Source organism: Nerophis lumbriciformis, linkage group LG07, assembly GCF_033978685.3.
Source record: "Nerophis lumbriciformis linkage group LG07, RoL_Nlum_v2.1, whole genome shotgun sequence".
NCBI lineage: Eukaryota > Metazoa > Chordata > Actinopteri > Syngnathiformes > Syngnathidae > Nerophis > Nerophis lumbriciformis.
In genome coordinates, this window is record NC_084554.2 from 31,181,715 (window position 1) to 31,202,126 (window position 20,412).

The window sequence follows — 20,412 nt, forward strand, 5'->3', positions numbered from 1 at the left end:
TAGCATTTAAAAAAAATCGTAAATGAGATTAATAAAAGAAAATAAAAATGTAAAAAAATACAAAATGTATAATCTATTATTATATCTGTTGGATTTTTTATTTTATTTGTAAAGAAAAATAAAAGACCAATACCACTTTTTTTCTGTAAATAATGTATAAAATTAAATGTTATTCACCAGTTGACTGGGCCATATAATAGATGATACGTCAGGCTTCTTTGAATGATGCGGTGGGTCAAATGTGGCCCTCAAGCCTTGAGTTGGACACCTGTGCAGTAAGACTATCACATAAAATGTGAACACTTAATACAAAAATAGCATTTCATATTTAACTCTTAAGTTGAGGAAACATTAAAACATGATACATGAAATTGATTAAAGCAAAAAAGCAATACTATATATATATATATGTCTAAAATAAATACAAATCTATAATCTATTTTTGAATCTGTTAGTCCCTTTGTTGTAATTTGTAAAGGAATGGAAAATACCAATATTACTTATTAAATGTATAAAATGAAAGGTTATTCACCAGTTGACAGGTCATACAATTAAAGATGTGGAAGGTCACCTCAAATAATTTGCAGGCTATGTCAAATGTTGTGGCCCCCAGACCTTGAGTTCTGGCACCACTGTGCTCTGTGCACACTTTTGTGTTGTATATGAGAAAGCAAATAGTCTTTAGTGTGGTGGCTAACATTAATAATAAACTCATTTACTCTTCAGAACATATCTAAGGCCAATAAAACTAGCTGTAGGCCCCATTTTTGGACACCCCTGAACTACAGGTTGAAACTAAATAATAAATAAATGGACCAATGAAATACAAGCTGGACACTAAGAATGGCCCCTAGGCTGGAATTTCAACACCTTTGAGCTGAAGTGACAAATTCAGAGTTTTTTTTAAGAGGCAAGTTAATGGTCGCATTATGTAAGAGCCAATGTTACTTGTATGAGAATTTAGATTGTCAGCTATTTTGACAGTGGCTTTATTTAAATTGTTGCAACCAACATAGTTCTTATTCCATTTGTACACTGTATTGTATGTTTTTGTACATGTTTTATACAAAGGGAAATTAAAGTTTATAATAAAAAAATATGGAAATCACTCTTGAGATTCTATATAAAACGTTGGTGCTTTATTTATTTCTCTTCATACAAAATTAGCTTAACATACAACAGAAATCTCACATTGACGTTAATTAAATGATGGATTCAGTGCATTCTCCGCATCATCCGGACTGCTGAGGTTTGCTGAGCAGCACCATGCTCAGCTTAGCCACCATCAGAAGACTTGGAAAGAGAAAATAGGGATGTTGCTTTTTACAGAAACGCGTCAGAAAGTCATCTAAAAGACGGGCTACCTTGCACCCGCCATGAGTCCAGCAGGCATGAACTTCCTGGATCCGTAGAACCTTTTTCCCATGATGCCTGTCAGCGCACCTGAAGTAGCTGGAAGACCGGATGTAAGGTTCCTTATTAGAGAGTCCTTCCAGGATTTTGCGCTAATTCACACAAATGCAACCAATCCTTCGCAACTTTGTAAAATGCCCAACACGTCCCCGCACATTTTGGCTAATCAAATTTTTTCTCTGGGCGGTGCTCAAACACACACGTCAAATGTCTAATCAAAACTTATGTTTGTTTTTTGTCTGGAGTCGGACGAAGCAGGAACAACAACGTGTCACAACTCTTTATTGTCAAACGGCACAATTGTCGTCCTTCTGCATAGCTCAGACCTACTTCCAGTTCTTGTCGACAGTGCGACGCCTTCTTGGTAATGTTGGCAAGACACTGTCTTCCTTGCTTCCTAGTTTACATGCATTTATATATTTAACCTCCAGGATCAAGATAATTAAAACCATATTTTAATTTGCAATGCTGACCTAGCAAAGAGGCAGCATTTACATGTTAGAAATGTTGACGTGTGATGATAATCTCTAATTTATCAACAAAAATAGCGTTATAGACCGCTTTCAACAGTTCACAAATGCTCTTAACGTGCGGGCGTAAATGTGTTGGAACAGAAAAAAATGTTTAAGATAGACAAACTCTTTTCAAGCGTAAAATAAACATGGAAGAATGTCTGCAACTTGTGGACGACAGAGCAGAATGCAAACAATAAGGAAGTCTTTGGTGGTGTTTCTTTCTGTCATTATAAATATTACTATAATTCATTATAGTTAATTTGACAAAGAGCTTTGACTATGTGCTTTTTCTACCATTTTTAAGTCTGTAGTAGTGTTGTCCCGATACTAATATTTTGGCACCGGTACCAAAATTATTTCGATACTTTTCGAAATAAAGAGGACCACAAAAAATTGCATTATTGGCTTTATTTTAACAAAAAATCTTAGGGTACATTAAACATATGTTTCTTATTGCAAGTTTATCCTTAAATAAAATAGTGAACATACAAGACAACTTGTCTTTTATTAGTAAGTAAGCAAACAAAGGCTCCTAATTACCGTAGTCTGCTGACATATGCAGTAACATATTGTGTCATTTATCATTCTATTATTTTGTCAAAATTATTAAGGACAAGTGGTAGAAAATGAATTATTATTCTACTTGTTCATTTACTGTTAATATCTGCTTACTTTCTCTTTTAACATGTTCTATCTACAATTCTGTTAAAATGTAATAATCACTTATTCTTCTGTTGTTTGATACTTTACATTAGTTTTGGATGATACTACAAATTTGGCTACCAATCCGATACCAAGTTGTTACAGGATCATACATTGGTCATATTCAAAGGACATTCAGGGACATATTTCCTGAGTTTATAAACATAAAATATATATATTTTTTTTTAAAGGAAAGAAGATGTTGTGATGCCAAAAAATATTGACGTAATCATAGTAGTATCGACTAGATACGCTACTGTACTTGGTATCATTACAGTGGATGTCCGGTGTAGATCCACCCATGGCGTTTGTTTACATTTTGACGGCGGTGAGCTACGGTGTGTAGTGAAGAATGTTTAGCTATTCCTTGTCTTGCAGGGATGATACTTGTAAGAAACTTACTTGATTTGTCGCCATGGAGGCGAGGATTAGTGATTTAGAAGTAGCTAAAACACTGCCGACTGGGGCTGGACTTTAGCCGCTAGCTAGCTAGCCATGTCTTAAAGCACCTCTTCCGGTGGGCGTTTCAGTGTTATAGCTCCACTTTTATCGTTAGTTTTTAAGCCAAAATGCGTCCGTTGTCCCTTTTCTGTCTACACACTGTGTCTGCTTGTAAGTACTCCGTGATTGTGCACTGCCGAACATGCTCGTCTGCTCATAAACCAGCAATGTCACGATGTGACGACGACGGGGGCGCCCGGTACTTTTCAGAGGCGGTATCATACCAAATATGATTCATTAGTATCGCGGTACTATACTACAACCCTAGTCTGTAGTATAAAATAAGTAAAACATCTTTAGTATTTGTTTTCTATTTTTTGTTGATATCCCGTGCTATTTAGGTTACAAGCACTTAAAACATTGATAAGAAATTCATTAAACACAATTTGTGCGATGTAATGCGAGAAACAAATTGTGCGATGTAATGTGAGAAAAAAAGCCGCAACTTTCGGAAAAAGTTGCCACAAATTCAGACATTTCAGGTACGATAAATGCTGAAAATGCATTTCTTACCAAGAGACAGCAAAACATTATTGGGGTCATTGGACACCTGATAGGCGCCGACACCTGCGATGCCACCAAAGAGAAGCCCGGCGGCGAGAGAGGGAACGCTGCCTGGAAGAAGCAAATAAGAGGACATTATTGCCTTCATCCTGGACATAAAGCATGGGTCAAATCCATCCATCCATTTTCTACCGCGAGTCCCTTTCGGGTTCGCGGGGGGTGGGGTGCTGGAGCCTATCTCAGCTGCATTCGGGCGGAAGGCGGTGTACACCCTGGACAAGTCGCCACCTCATCGCAGATGGGTCAAATCTGTCCCCATCATTACCTGCTTTCACATAGCCGATAACTCCTCCTGAAGCCACCAGGGCTGCATAGCCATAGCCCACCCAGTCCACAGACATGTTGACTCCTGTCACAGGATAACAGCATTCAACTATACATAGTAGCTTATAACAATACAGTAAATACATGCAGTTTTACAAACAACTAATAAAAGAGGAGTCGTTCCTGACTAAATACTGACAAACTTCCTAAATAGAAAAAACTAAACCCAACACATTGCAGTAATATGAACAAAAAAGCTAGTTTCATTTGTGGCCCTGGTGTGTTTTTGCAGATTAGACCATCTGCGTTTAGCACGGGAACAGCATTGGCACACAAACGCTACGTTCATTCACAACTAAAAGCAAACACACGCGTTTTAACTCGAAAAACTGTATAAAAACCAACATTTACGCAATGTCGTAACACAAATAAATACACAACCTTGCTCGTCTGGTTTGTCCTCTGTCGCGAGTGTCATCCTTCTGTTCCTCACCGGAGGCTAATAATCGTAACACAGCATAGGTCAGCGCGAGGTGCACCATGGGAAATGTAGGGTTTAGTGTTTAGCCTTTTAAAACGTGTTTTGTGCAGTGAATCAGGCATTGCTTATTTAAACCGAATTGAATAAAAAAAAAAAAAAACACAAACATTGTGCAATTGTTTATCATCATAGAAGATTCATAAACAAAAAACAGAAACACTTACAAAAAAAATGGTAAATAAGTAAAATACTATTGTGTCTCAGTGAAAGAAAATAGCATTACTCTTCCAGAATAATACTAGGTATAATACATAGTAAACAAGAACATATACAAACAAAATGTAAATATTAAATCAAAAAACATAAATCTCAGTCACCTAAACAGAAACGCATTATTGTAGATTTGCCATTATTTTGACTTAGACTTCCATCCAAATACTTCATATTCAGATGCATTTTATTGTGATAACCAGCTGTTAGAAACATATATTTATAGACCTACAAAAAATTGCCTTGGAAGTATAGCCTGTTGTAGATGTTGTAAATAGTAGCTTGAGTGACAAATAAATGAATATACATATATATATATATATATATATATATATATATATATATATATATATATATATATATATATATATATATATATATATATATATATATATATATATATATATATATATATATATATATATATATATATATATATATATATATATATATATATATATATAATTGATTGCGTTTTGTCATTAATTGTGATTATTTGGTCATCATCACAGATTATTATGTGATATTCTACTTACAGGAGTATTTTTTCTTTCTTATCTTTATTAGACCAGTACACAAAAAGTGGTGCAAAAAAATAAAATGGACATGTACAGAACTCAGTGCCATTGTAAGCCAAGCCAGTAGTCAAAACAAAAGACAGAAAAAATTTACAAAAAAATAAATACTTTGAAAAAAGAGACAATAAACCAAAACAAAAGCAAACTAAAATCATGAGTATGATATTAGATGGGTTATTCAAATGTATTTATCATTTATTTTGGTTTGTTATGTGAGTGCATTGGCAACGTTTCTGCAAAATATGAATGCATGTACTTTTGTTTTCAGCCACAAGATAGCGCCAAATGATCACATGAAGCTGCGTTCAAGCTATTTTATGAGTCCCCTCTGTGTCGTTACACTTCTGCTCAGAAGGGGGCGCTTGAACACAATTTATCAAACACAATGTTCACACGCTTTTGCTCAATGTCACACTGAGAAAACACACATTACAGTTATAACAAGAAGGGACAAGGATAATTATTTCCGGCAATCAGTGAATTTATTGAGAGTTTTTTTTATTTTTTTATGTTTGCAACTATTTTGTCAAATAAAGCGCTTTAATGGCGATAGTAGAAAAACTAGAACACAGCAGTAAATATTAATAAAAAGCATGAATTAATAGTGTTGAAATCATTTGAATATGAATGGCTGCATGCACAGGGCGCCGGAGGAGCAATGTTTTACGCTTATTAAAGACAGCTTGCAGGGTTAGGGAGACTTAAAACGCGTCCGACCTGCAGCATGCAAACAGACTGAATATTCAAATATAACTGTAATAAAAAAATAAAAAATAAAGTCAAGTCTGACCTTTATTTTATACCTTTTTTTAATCATTTTTTAAATTTATTTTTTAGCCCTGTTTGAGGTATTTAAAATATCCTCACGTTTTATGATTGATAGAAAGAGGACACAAAATAATTGTTTTAAATTAAGACAAATTTTATGACAAAATATAATGCAGCTGAGATAGGCTCCAAAACCCCCCGCCACCCCAAAAGGGACAAGCGGTAGGAAATGGATGGATATTTGTTTTAAAAAGCAGTGGTCATTTACTGTTTATTAGATTTTTTTTTTGAAGTTTTGATTTTGATAACATCAATGTAATGCATATCATAGGTTCATTTATATTGCCAAAATTATGACTACAGAATTTGTTTAAAAACCCCCCCAAAAAACACTATTTAATCCACTTTCATCCTCTTCTCTCGTCCACACCCGCCCTTGTTGCGCATGCGTCACCAGGTATTCCCGTTCATTTGTCCTTTTTTTCTCCCCCCCTCTCTTAGGCCAGGTGAGACGATCGAGTAGAAGAGGTACACAAAAAGTACTTTGGGACCTGAGGCTCGGGTGCAAACAAAGCAGCCAAAAAAAGAAGAAAGAAGACGAAAGAAAGAAAAAAACAGACGACGGAGACAGAAAATAATGTCAATTATGGGCAAGATGGGTGAATGGCAGGTATGTGCTGCAGCTGCTTTACACATAAGAGTCCTAAAGACTGGTTAAAAAAAAATCAACATAAAAAGGCTTTTATTTTGCAAGGTCTTATTGCATGAGGCGTTTATTTGTTGCAGTTTTGCACGGTGGCCAAGCAAGTTCCTGCAGTCTCGCGCTGGCATTGTCAAACAGTTTCATGCTTTAGTTTCATTATTAACTAAAAAAAAAAAAAAAAAAAAAAAAAAGGAGGGAGAGGGAGGGGAGACGTACCTGTCTGAGGTGCATGCATGAGGCGACAGGGCCGAGCCAGGCTCCTTTTAGCCTCATTCAAATGAAACAAGGCCATGTTGTTGTGTTAATTATTAACACCCCCTCCCCTTGCAAAAAAAGAAAAAGAAAATAACCCTCAGATACTCAATGGACCTGTAGAACCGCCACCTTTTTAACATAACAAGCTCTGCACTCTCAATGGGATTAAAATAACATTATGCATAGTTAATAACATCAAAAAGAGCACCGTGTTATCATTATTATTTTTTAATAATGCATATAACGTAGCGTGTACGTTACGTGGACACACCAGTGTGTGAGCGTGTGTTTGAGTGTGTGTGTGTGTGTGTGTGCGTTGATATGCTAATGAGGCCCTGTGCCAGTCGTTATTATACACAGCAGCTCCACTTCCACCATTAGAGGGAGACCTCAGAGCGCAAAGACAGCAGGCTTGAATAAAATTTTGGAGCTGCGCGCGAGGGGCGCACACACACGCACACACACACACACACACACACACACGCACACGCCAATATATATATAATACACACACGTATTGTGTGTTATATATAAATATCTTGAAAACTGCGGGGATACCTTTTACACAGAAAAAGGCACATCGACATCCCATGAAAATGCTGTGGAAATTAACTGATAACATTAAATACGAAGACTGCGAGGTAAGGTGCTCCACTTTTTTTTTTTTTAAATGTTCATATTCATTTTTATTTTTATTTTTTCATTTTTTTTAAATTTTATTCGATTTTTTGTTGTCGAATTAAATGTGTGTCAAAACGAATTTCTCTTAAAAAAAATGACTTCTTGTGTAGTATTATGTGATTATTGTTATTGCCATGGCCGCGTATATACAAAAGTTATACACCAGCGACTTGTGTGGGAGTGGAGGAGCCAGTCGGACGTGTTTTTGCCAGCACACCTTTACTTCCACTTTGCGTGCGTGTGTGTCTGTACACTTTTCCCCCCGACTTTACCGTTGTTAAAAATGCGTAATTACGCACGAACGGGTCGTAAAAGTTGACGTTTTTTTGGTGTTTTTTTGTGTGGAATATACCTATTGGATTAATTTGGAGCTTTCATGATGGAGGACGATCAGGACGAGGTGTCAAACAAAGACGGAGGTAGAAACGATTTCCTCCGAGCGTCGTCCTCAGAGGTGCACACACACTTTTTGTCTTTTTTTTTTTTTCATGCGCTTTAGCCATGGGACTCTTTTAAACACCCCCTCCCCTTCCTCTCTGTCCTCCCCCTCCCTTCCTCGGCTCTGATTCGTCAAAGGAGACTGAATGTCCCCCTTTTTGTCTCTCTCTCTTTCCGCCTGCACTCCGCGCACTCTCTCTCCCATCTCTGATGAGATATTCCCATTCCTGCTTTCAATGGACGTCATTTAAGCGCAGACTTTGCGGCCCTGACTTGCGTCCTCCACTCCACGCGCACCACTTCTTGTTCCATTCTTGCTGGCTTTTTTTTTTTGCGCCCCCCCCACCCTTCTTTTTTTTTTTTTTGTATTTTGATTATTATTATTATTCCAAATTGACGTCTTCCTGCCCTGTTGGCGCCATGTCCGCGCTGTGTTAGATGGAATCGGGGCTGATATGAGCTCACGCGTGGGGACTGCAGAACTGTGAAGAAAAAACAAGATTTTTTTTTTTTCTTTTTTTTTTTTTTCTTTTTTTTTTTTTGTACTTTATTATGGGGATCTAACCTATTATTTCTAATGGATTATCGCTCTCTTGCCGTGGCACATAGCTGATATTTTTTTTTCAGGAGTCATTTTTTTTCCACAAAAAAAAAAAAAAATTGAAAAATTCTTCTCTTGAATTGCTTCTTTTAATCCTTTCAGATGTTAGTGCACAGTTTTTCCGCTATGGTAAGTCCTTGCAGGATTTTTTTGTGCTTGTGTTTTTTATTTTTTATTTTGCATGCAAAATTCTTCATATTTGTAATTTTTAAACAAAATAAATTAGCTATTTGTGTGAGCAAAAACATTTGAACATATTTGATTAAAAAAATGCATTTATTTTATTGTTTTTTCAATTTTTTCTTTTTTTGGCTTCCAGGACCGTCACGACGGCACCAGCAACGGGACAGCCCGGCTACCTCAGCTGGGCGGCGTGGGTCAGAGTCCCTACACGAGCGCCCCTCCGCTCTCCCACACGCCCAACTCAGACTTCCAGCCCCCGTACTTCCCCCCGCCCTACCAGCCCATCTACCCGCAGTCTCAGGACCCTTACTCGCACGTCAACGACCCGTACTCCCTCAACTCCTTGCACGCCCAGCAGCAACCGCAGCACCCGGGCTGGCCGGGCCAGAGGCAGGGCCAGGACGGCGGCCTGCTGCACCAGCACCGCAGCCTGCCCCACCAGCTGTGCCGGGACTACCGCAGGGAGGTGCTCCTACCGTCCGGTCACGGCCTTGATACGGGACTCTCGGACTCGATCCCAATCCATGGATTACCTCACTCTTTAGAAGATGTCCAGGTACATTTTTCATTCCAGGAAAAAAAATTACGCCTGAACAAATTTAGTTTTACTTTTTAGGTGCGAAAAAGTTCCATTACATTCCAAAAAAATAATAAAATAAAAATATATATATCAACAGCTTTTAATATGTTTTTTTTTTAATTAAAATGCGAATTAATTTGCCTTCAAATGGATTTTAACGCCTTTATTAAATTTACACCTACACACCATAACAATCTAATGATATAATCATGTAACAAATAATCTGGAATTAGGTCAGCATTATTACGGGGCGACTACCGTTATTTAAGTCTGACATTGTCTTGGAATTTACCAAAGAAAAAACGAATATTGGTTGTTCATAATAATAATAATAATAATAATAATAATACTAATAATGTCATAAATTCGTTTTTTTTTAATGCTTTGATGTTGAATTTTTGCGCATTTGTGTTGCAGTCTGTTGAGGATCAAGGAATTCACATTCCCGACCAGACTGTAATTAAAAAAGGTAAGCAATTTCCCTCTGCATGTTTCTGCAAGTTTGCGCACACATTTTATACACGCACACACACACATTTTGACTCACACACACATTTATACACTCACCCACCCACCCACCCACCCACACACACACAATTCTGCTCTACAGAACTCCATGCCTGACTGATCCTAATACGCGCTATAGCCTATTTTTCATTACATGCTTTCCAAGTGCATCAAACTGAGCTGCACCTTTCCCCCCTATAACCCCCCCCCCCCCCCCTTCTTCTTCTTCGTGATGGAATTTACTGTCAATGTTCCACATCATGCAAAGATGAGGGCAGCTGGTGTGCTTTTGTAATGACCACCAATAATAGGAATAACGTGCACAATACTTCATGCTGGTGTTTTTACTATACATATATCATAGTATTACTGTTCCACAGTATTTTTTTTATTTTTTTATAATCTCCAACATGATAATTGGCCTCTTAATGCGTAATCTGAAGACTTGCTTTGACTGCCATTGTCTCTATTAGGCTCCCCTGAGCCATTAACGTCACAACTCATCCGTCCAAAAGTCGCACAGGCCCCTCTTTTGTCTCCGGTTGCACGCATGCGCAGCAGAAACAGCACCAGCAAATGCTTAATTCTATTATTGTATTCTAATTTGTATTTTTTTTTTTTTTTTTGCTGCATAGGTCCAGTGTCTTTATCAAAGAACAACATCTCCGGTATCCCCATCAACAAAGACGGACTTTTCGGCGGAGTGGTCAACCCCAACGAGGTGTTCTGCTCGGTACCGGGCCGGTTATCGTTGCTCAGCTCCACATCCAAGTACAAGGTGACGGTGGCGGAGGTGCAGCGACGTCTCTCCCCGCCGGAGTGCCTGAACGCCTCTCTGCTGGGTGGCGTGCTTCGGAGGTGAGAGGACACACACACACACACACACACACACACACACACACACACACACACACACACACACACACACACACACACACACACAAATAAATAAATAAATAAATACACAAAATAATTAAAATCAACCATGCGTGACACGTGCACATACAGGCCTTTATTTATTTAATTTTGCAGCGTTTGCATTTTTTTTTTAGTGGAGGAGGGGTGTGTATTTGGGGCAATAATTACAAAAACAATTAAACAATTAACACCAATGCGCGGGAAAACGCTTTAAAAGGTTGCCACATGTTGTTTTAAAGGGACCTATGTATGTTGGATACACGCACATACGCACAAACACACACAACATTGTAATATTCATGTTCCTGCAGGGCCAAGTCGAAGAACGGCGGCCGATCCTTGCGGGAGAAGTTGGATAAAATCGGCTTGAATTTACCTGCGGGTAGACGCAAGGCGGCCAACGTCACCTTGCTGACGTCACTAGTAGAAGGTAAGCCGGAAATCACGTGTTCCATCGCGATATTAAGCCCCCCGCACATCACTGCTCCCCCCCCAACCCCCCCCACGCACACTCCATCGCTCCTCTCTGTGTGTTGGAAATCAGCATATGCGCTCATGCGTGTAATGTGGAGCGACTTTGCCTCGCAAGTAATAAAGCATGAAGGGTGTGTGTGTGTGTGTGTGTGTATGTGTGTGTGTGTGTGTGTGTGTGTAGAAAGACACACATAGAGTGAACGGTGCTGGTAATTCTAGTGGCTTTTTTTTGTGTGGCCATGCAGACCCACGCAGGTCCATGGCCTACTTTTACGCGCGGATGGCGCGCTGCGTTAATTATTGGGCGCTGCTTGTTGTTTGGGTGAAAAGTCGATCGATGCTCCACATTTCATTTTGACTACTTTTGTTTTATTTGATTAAAAAAAAAAAAAAAAAAAAAAAAAGGTTTTCTATGGGTAATTACGCTCGTGTTAGTCATGAATGCGTCATTTTGTTCTGCGTTGCTGCGCAATGCATTTCGTTAAATGTCTACTCAAATTGAATTCGGTATAATCGGCACATGCGCCCTCCTGCAGGTGGAACTATATACACTAAAAGTCCTAAAATGTGAGATTTTTTTCCCTGCTTTGGCTTCCTTTGTGCGAGTGTGCTGTGGAGTTTTCATTGGTAATCGATGACACGGTGCTAAGCATGACACTCCGTCTATATTCGAAGGCATTACGGTTTGACTTCCATATATAGACGTTCTCACGGTGCCTACGGTAGAGCAGTAAACGCTGCTTTGTTGTGGTTTTTGCTGCCTTTTATTCGGGTTTCATTGTGTTTTGATCATGAAGCTGCTCAGGGGTCATTTTCTGGTTAATCTGAAGGGCTGTCGCCATTTTTTAATAACGCAAACATCATTGTTTTCCTCTCCCTCCCTCCTCTCAGGAGAAGCAGTGCATCTTGCCAGGGATTTTGGTTATGTGTGTGAGACCGAGTTTCCCGCCAAGGCAGTAGCTGAATATGTAAACCGTCAACACTCCGACCCAAACGAACAAGTCCAAAGAAAAAACATGCTATTGGCTACCAAGTAAGTGTTGTTAAGCAAGACATGCAGAATAGCTGTTGTTGTTGTTGAATGGTGCAAAACACTTATAGGACGTGTGTTTTTTGCTCGGTTTATGAACAATTTATACGAACTCATTAAGAACAATGACAATATGGAACACATACAGATGTTTCATTAAGAAAAATAAAGAAGGTGCAAAACAATCCATGCAAGGTGCGTTTTTGGGCACACTGCTAAAATGCATGATTTGGCCTTTTGAAGTACAACATGAAATGACAGGATGTTTAGGAATACTTAAAACGTAATTAACTCATGCAGCAGGTGTGTGGTATAGGTGAGCAAAAACACTTTAAGGTGACTTTTCACCTTCAGCTCATTTGTGTGAAGTGATTATTACCAAAAAACAGCTGCAGGACGTTTATAATACAGAAAATACCACAAATGTATAAAAAAAATGGAGCAGGTTCATGTGTCAAAATACTAATTTTTTGTGTGCAGAACTGCATGTATTTGATTAGAGCACTTTTGTATATGCCTAGAAAGGACAATGCGTTTATTAAAATCATAATACAATAAATAAAAATGAATAATGCATTGAAGCATCTTTGACATGGGTGACATGTAAAAAAACATCTCTTAATTTTTGATGAGAAAAAAATGCATGTATGTAGGCATGGTAAGAAAATAGAGGACGTTTAATAAATAATAAAAAATGAAATAAATTCATAGAAATAATGCAAGCAGGGAACAGATGTATTTTTAGTAGGTGACATTGTTGAAAAATAACACTTTTAAGATGGTTTTGCAATGTTTAAATGCATGCATTCAGGTAGGCCAATAAAAGACAGGATATTAGAAAAAATGATAAAAAGGAAATAAAATAATGCTAAAAAAAAAAAAAAAAAAAATTTAAAAAATGGAACCCGTGTTTGTCTTCGATCGTGACATGGCTTCAAATTTTCGCTGTGTGAACATGCATGCTTTTAAGTAGGCCAATAAATACAATACATGTAGAAAAAAAAGCAATGCATTCATTCAGAGAATGCAAAACTGTAACATGTGTATTTTTAGTAAGTGATATTGAGGATTTTCATTTTATTATTATGACTCTTACATTGTATATAATTCATGTTAGGAAGGCCAATGAGAAACAGGACATTTGTAAATAAATGAAAATGATATCAAATAATGCACTAAAGTCATACAAATAATGCAAAAATGGAGCGTGTTTATCTTTGACAGGTGGCATTGTAACGTATTTTTTGCTTTGACAAATGCAACAGAAACAATAAAAAGTAACTTAAATAATGCATGAATTAATGACAATTATGCTTTTTTTTTATATATTTACCGGTGACACTGTGAAAAAATCTATTTAATTTGGCTGCAAAAAAAATACATGCACATATACTGTAAATACAGGACGTTTAAAAATACATTAAAAAAACATAAAATAATGCAATAATTTCATAAAAATAATGCAAAAATGAAACAGGTGTATTTTGATAGGTGATTTTGAAGATAAACAACTTTTAGTATGTTTGTTCGTTGCTGTGAAAAATGGCTGTATTTTTGACACATTGTAAAATAAAAACAGCACATTTTTGCTGTGAAAAATGCATACAATTAGGTAGTTTAGAAATAAAAGAACATGAAATAAAACAATGCAATAAATTCATAAAAATAATGCAAACAATGGAACACTTGTATGTGTATGTAGGTGATATCAAAGGAAAAAACACATTTAAGGTTTTTATGTTTTTCCTCCCGTATAAACCTGCATGCATTTAGGTAGGGCAATTAAATACAGGAGGTTTAAAAAAAATGCAATAAATTCATAAAAATAATGCAAAATTGTTTATCTTTGATATGGTGGTATCAGAAAAACAAACAAACAAACTCACACAAAACACAACACCTATGTTTTGTTGTGAAAAAATCCATGCATTTTGGTAGACCAACAAAATGCAGGAAGTTTAAAAAAAAAAAAAAATCAATAAATTCATAAAGATAATGGAAAAATGAAGCACGTTTTCATTTTTGAGATGTGACTTTAGGAAAAAAACATACAACTTTTTTGCTGTGACAAATACATGAATTTAGGTAGGCCAAAATGAAACAAAACAATGCAATACATTCATAAAAATAATATAATAACAGGTGTATTTTTAGGATATTGGGGGGGACTTAAGATGTATTTTTTTGCTGTGTAGACATGCATGCATTTAGGCACGTATATGTGAATAAACTACTAAATCTTGAAATGCAAAATAAAGTAAAAAAATGCAAAATAAATTTATAGACGTTCAAAGATAATGCAAACATGGAGCAGGTGGTTGTGCGATAGGAAACGTAAAATAAATAAAGATGGATCAAAAACATTGTTTAAAAGTCTATTTTGCCAAATTTGGGCCAGTGTAAAAATGCACAATAATGAATGCATTTAATGTTTTGTGTGTGTGTGTGTGTGTGTGTGTGTGTGTGTGTGTGTATGTGTGCATACTAACAAGCCCATTTGTGTGTGTGTGTCCCCCAGGCAAGTGTGCAAGGAGTTCACGGACCTGTTGTCCCAGGACCGATCGCCGTTGGGAAACTCCCGGCCGCAGCCCATCCTCGAACCGGGCATCCAGAGCTGCTTGACCCACTTCAGCCTCATCTCGCACGGTTTCGGCACACCGGCCTTGTGCGCGGCCGTCACGGCCCTGCAGAACTATCTGACGGAGGCCATCAAAGCCATGGACAAAATGTACCTGAACAACAACCCCAACAGTCACTCAGATAACGGCACTAAAGGCGACAAAGACGAGAAGCACAGAAAGTGATACCCCCCCCGCCCCCCAGCACCCACCCCTGCAGCCCCCCACCCCGTCCTTCATTTCCACATAAAAAAGGGGCCAAACCCTGGGGGCCCTTTTTTTTTTTTTTTTTTTTTTTCCTGCAGCACCCTGCACTGCACCCTGTCGTCCCGCCTCCTGCAGGGCTCATCCAATATAAATATATAAATAATAAACTTCCATATCCCCCCCACACAACATTTTCTGGATTCGATGAGGAAAACCTGCACCACTTCATGATGATTATTATTATTATGATGAAAAAAAAGGAAAAAAAAAACCCTGCAGGGTGTGGAAACTCAAAGACTTCGAACGCTTTATCCCGCCTTTTTTTGTGGACCCATCATCTCAATTTTGTGACAAAAAAGGAGGATTAATTCTTCTATCAGTATTGTGAATATAATAATAATAAACTTGAAATTCCACCCCGTCATCACTTCTTTCTCCAAGCGACCAACTTGAACTTTTTTTTTTTGTTTGTTTTTTGTTTTTTGTTTGTTTGTTCGAATTTCAACACGATTCGCGGTTATATAAGGGAATCAGTGTTCATGTATGTATATATTTATTATTTATGTGTAATTTAATGGGAATTGTAAATATGGTGCGTCTGTTGGAACTTTTTTTTTGTTTGTTTCGTTTAATTTATCTGGTGCCTCCTGTTTTAGTGGGTTTTAATATTCGGTTCTAGTTCTTCATGTGATTTTATGGTTCTTATAGAGAAAGAAAAAAAAAAAGAAGGAAAAAAAAAGCAGAAGTTTTGGGGTATTTTTTTATTTCTCTGGGATATTTCAATGCAGCCTTCTTGTAGCATGTCGAGGCCACATTGAAGCAAGTGAACAAATCGAATAGAAATAAACTTCCAATATTATAGAAATCATCTTTATTCCGTTTTTTTTCTCCCCATTTCCCAACTGGTTTTTTATTTGGTTTCTATTTTTATACGTGTTGTGTCAATCACAAATTATTGTTCTCTTCCTGAAGCGCCATAAAAGCAATAAATGGATTTTTGTCTTTTTTTGGGGAGGGGCGGGGGGGACTACCTTAATAATTAATATCTTGTTCTGTCCGATAATGTCCAAAAATTGGAGGCGATTTTAGCTGTATTGTATAGACACGTGCTGGCAATAGTTCCCATGCCTGTCAATGTATTATATTCCTTTGTTGCCCAGAAAAAAAATAAATATTTGATACGCTTCATCTGCATTTTTATACTTTTTTTTATTTTTTTTTTTAAATTGAAGTGTACAAAAAAAAAAAGAGAACTATTTGTAACATTCCCCCTTTTTTGTCTTTAAAGGTTTGATTGCGCGTGCAGACACGCATGCATCCATCTTCTACATTTGACTGCAGCTTTATTTTTGCAGCAGGGTGTGAATGAAGAGTGTCTGCTTCGGAGCAGGTGAAGCAGCATCGAGGCATTGTTTTGTGTTTTTGTTGGCCGACTCGCATTATTGTGTGTGTGGGATCCTGTCCTCGGGCAATACAATAGCTCGCTCACTCATAAAGAGAGAGAGAGAGAGAGAGAGTGGGAGAGAGAGAGAGAGAGAGGGAGAGACTAGCCGGCTGCTCTTTGCTTTATAATAGTCACTTTAAACAACAACCAGACCTAAAAAAACCCAACGCATTCGTCATTAAGGTTGTTTAATACATTTATCGTGTGCAGCTTGAGACGATTGCATTAGAAATAATCAGTTTGCATTGTTTTATTAGTATTGTATTAGTCAGAGATGACTTATTATTTTCATGCATTACATTTGTTTGGGTTGAGAGCGTTAAAGAAAGTCCTATTGTTACCAATAGATGTGTTTTAATGTTCAAATGCAAGCCACGATTACAAGACTGCAGTATTAATTATTATATAATAAAGCAACTAGAGAAATTATTCAGTTTGGAGTTAGTGTTTGTGCAAAAAAAGAAGAAGATTTAAAATAATGAATATCTTTCTTAGGTTATTAAATTAAGCTAATCTAGAATGTGAATCGTTACAAATAAATACATAGGAAACTGAGAAGAATGTTTACAAAACAAGTTGTATTTTTGGAAAAATCCGAAAAAACAAACTATTTAAAAAAATATTTTCAGGTGATGCAATTCACATTAAATAACAGCTGCTAACGTAATACAAATTATTCTAAATATTCGTATAATAGTGCAAAAAAAAAAAAAAAGTAAATAAGCACATTAAAATAGGCTGAGTTTTTAGGTCTAGTTTCATTCGTCACTTATATAATAATGACAGTTGATTAGTGAAAATGTTTGAGTCATTTATGATAAATACACCCCAAAAGTATTCACACGACTAGACTATATTTTCTGGAAAAAAACAACAACAGCAACATTTTATTTTGAGAAATTAACATAACAATGATAACAATTATAAAATTGACAAAAAAATTATAATAAAATTGAATTTAACATAACATTGATAAAAAGTGAAATGATACAACTATCTGAAAAATAATAAAATATACAGTAAATACAAGATATGTTATATTCCCTGCAACAACAACCACCATGTAATAAATAACTACGTGTAATTTACAGTTTGTTGTATTATTGTAGTACCTGATTGAATCTAAAATAAAAAAAGACAATTATTGCCTGGATGTCTGCAGGTGGACTTATTAGCCATGCAGTGACTGGGCATCACTTTTGTTTATATTGGAATGATAGCTGCAGGTGCGCTAGAACTGGAAGGGGGCGGGGTCTTATTTTGTTTTACTAAGCACACCTGCAGAAAGTGCTGACAAAATATGATGATTGATTATTTATTATTTGTAAATGGCATCAATAATAAATATAATTGGCGTTATACACCTCCACTTAATACTATTTTGCCGCCATTTGTGCTCCGACTGGACAAGAAAGTAGACTTTTCTTTTTTTTTTTGTTGCTCCTAAATGGACATTTGATACGCTCATTTGCTGCAATCGAATTATGGCACTTGAAAGTTTCGCAATGAAGCGCAAAATGGCTAATTGTCTTCAACTCTGACATCAGCAGTCATTTGGGGGTCTTTGTGTTGGGTGTGACCCCCCTCGCCCCCTCCTTCTGAGGGGCCCCTCAGAAGCCAAGAGAGGTCAACGACTTCTGGATTACTTGAGACATTAAGTCATCGATTAGAAGTGACTTTGAATAAACACATTGACAGTAAAGCTTCGTCCACTATTTTTATTGATTGTATTATTTTGGTGCTTTTTCCCCAGTCACTGCTGAAACAGACACATAGGAAGACCCAGCAAAAGCAGCTTAAAACGGTGACTCCTTCTCCCTCCATCCCTCTGTCTCTGTCTGCAGTCAGCCAGGGGGGAGAGTGTCGCCCCAGGCCAAACATATGCTTCTTTCCATTGCACTAATCCAAATGCAGCGTGGAGGAATAATTGCTCCAGTGGCCGTGGCTTCACTGGCTCTTTGTCCCTCACTGGCTCCCGTCAGCCAGGCACACGCCATTTCAATCAACCCCACACCCACACCAAGACACTTTGAAAAATAAATAAATAAATAAATATATATATATATATATATATATATATATATATATATATATATATATATATATATATATAAATGAAATCTATAAAATCTATTGTTAAAAAAGCCAACAGAGAATGTTGAAGTTGCATTGGAAGTTTTAACACATGCACTCAACTTAAATCATCATTTATGAGCAATCGAATATACTTCAAACATTATTTACACGTAACGGATGCTACTTTATACATTATTAAAAAGGAGCATTATTACTGTTAAGAACGAATATATGTGTAAAAATAAAATACAAAATCATAATAAATACACTGTGTGAATCATTTTAGCAGCCTATGATATTATTGAAAAAAATAATGTGTATAGTTATTATTATTAATATTATTATTATTATTATAACAATTATTACTATTACATTGTTATTATCATTATTATTATTATTATCGTTATAATACATAGATAATAATTATAATTCTAATAATAATAAGAATTATTTTTGTTATTATCATTACAATATATAAATAATATAGATAATAATAATAATAATAATAATAATAATTGTTATTATTACTATACTTGTTATTATCAATATTATTACTATTATTATTATTCATTCCATTTAAAGACGTTCACAGCAGCATTAAACCATTAATAAAAAAAAAATCGTTGAACAACTATCTACTATTACAACTAAAAGTAAAATTTGTATTGTTACGACACATACTATAGTAACAATTCTGATATTACTATTATACTCAAAATACAATTATTTTTAATGAGTTTTTGGCTATATGTGATAATGATGATGGTAATTATTATTATACATGTCATTTGGGGACTTTCACTGCAGCACTAAACCATTAATAAAAAAAATAAAAAAAGAGAAAAATACAATCTAATATTAAAACAAAAAGCACAACTAGTTTTACGAAAAATAACAGTAATAATTCCAACAACAATGATATACTAAAAACAAAGTGATTTTTAAAATGTTTGGCTTATTCTTATTATCATTATTATTATTATTATTATTATTATTATTATTATTATTATTATTATTATTATTATTATTATTATACATGCTATTCGGGGACTTTCACAGCAGCACTAAACCATTATTAATAATAAAACAATAATACTAAAATTAAAAGTAAAACTTAACATGTTACAAAAATTTTATAACACTAATAATTATGATAATAATAAAATAAATAACAACAATAAAGTGCTTTTAAGAGTTTTTGGATGGCTATTATTATTATAATGATTATTATCATACATGTTATTTGGGGACTCTCACGGTACCACTAAATTATTGATAAAAAACTTGGAAAAATAATAAAATCTAATAATAGAACACCAATTAAGACTTTTACAAGATGTAATACAAAACATAATACATGTGATAATAATAATAATAATAATGTACTAAATATCATCAATAAAGTAAAGTAATGTTAAAGTTAATAAAGTTGTTTTGGCTGTGCAGCAGTATAGGTTTATTTTCATTATTATTATTATTATTTTTTTTTTTATTATTATCATCATCATTATTGTACATGCATTTTGGGCTTTTCACGTGCAGCACTAAACCTTTAATAACAAAACTTAAAAAACAAAAATCTTATAATAGAACTAAAAATAAAACTTTGTGTTACAACAAATAATATAACATAATATTATA

The 20,412-nt window shown here is 35.7% G+C and overlaps 2 protein-coding genes across 4 annotated transcripts; one reads left to right on the top strand and one right to left on the bottom strand.

Moving 5' to 3' along the window:
- Positions 1-1,117: 1,117 nt before the first annotated feature.
- tmem14ca (transmembrane protein 14Ca) lies at positions 1,118-4,531 on the bottom strand. The gene is made up of 5 exons (XM_061965468.1): positions 4,401-4,531; positions 3,961-4,044; positions 3,645-3,746; positions 1,365-1,452; positions 1,118-1,293 (listed from the first exon to the last, which is right to left on the bottom strand). Exons 1-5 carry the CDS (start codon positions 4,435-4,437, stop codon positions 1,233-1,235), a joined length of 372 nt encoding a protein of 123 aa, XP_061821452.1. The 5' UTR covers positions 4,438-4,531; the 3' UTR covers positions 1,118-1,232.
- Positions 4,532-7,408: 2,877 nt separating this feature from the next.
- Positions 7,409-17,841, top strand: tfap2a (transcription factor AP-2 alpha). 3 transcript variants are annotated; one of them, XM_061965463.1, is made up of 8 exons: positions 7,409-7,655; positions 8,837-8,863; positions 9,054-9,473; positions 9,915-9,966; positions 10,640-10,862; positions 11,234-11,352; positions 12,288-12,429; positions 14,945-17,841. In XM_061965463.1, the coding sequence occupies exons 1-8, from the start codon at positions 7,605-7,607 to the stop codon at positions 15,228-15,230; spliced, it is 1,320 nt and encodes a 439-aa protein (XP_061821447.1). In that variant the 5' UTR covers positions 7,409-7,604; the 3' UTR covers positions 15,231-17,841. The 3 variants fall into 3 exon arrangements, with proteins under 3 accessions (XP_061821447.1, XP_061821446.1, XP_061821445.1); XM_061965461.2 differs by lacking the exon at positions 7,409-7,655 and adding an exon at positions 7,710-8,149; XM_061965462.2 differs by lacking the exons at positions 7,409-7,655; positions 8,837-8,863 and adding an exon at positions 7,707-8,149.
- Positions 17,842-20,412: the final 2,571 nt, after the last annotated feature.

What these genes read in the sequence shown, in the direction of transcription:
- tmem14ca (XM_061965468.1), bottom strand. Translation starts at nt 4,437, where the DNA reads ATGACACTCGCGACAGAGGACAAACCAGACGAGCAAG. An exon ending in TAATGTTTTGCTGTCTCTTG is followed by an intron (nt 1,453 to 3,644) that starts GTAAGAAATGCA and finishes CCGGTCTTCCAG; the next exon opens with CTACTTCAGGTGCGCTGACA. An exon ending in GGACTCATGGCGGGTGCAAG is followed by an intron (nt 1,294 to 1,364) that starts GTAGCCCGTCTT and finishes TCTCTTTCCAAG; the next exon opens with TCTTCTGATGGTGGCTAAGC.
- tfap2a (XM_061965461.2), top strand. Translation starts at nt 8,072, where the DNA reads ATGATGGAGGACGATCAGGACGAGGTGTCAAACAAAGACGGAGGTAGA. An exon ending in CCAGACTGTAATTAAAAAAG is followed by an intron (nt 9,967 to 10,639) that starts GTAAGCAATTTC and finishes TTTGCTGCATAG; the next exon opens with GTCCAGTGTCTTTATCAAAG. An exon ending in CTGGGTGGCGTGCTTCGGAG is followed by an intron (nt 10,863 to 11,233) that starts GTGAGAGGACAC and finishes ATGTTCCTGCAG; the next exon opens with GGCCAAGTCGAAGAACGGCG.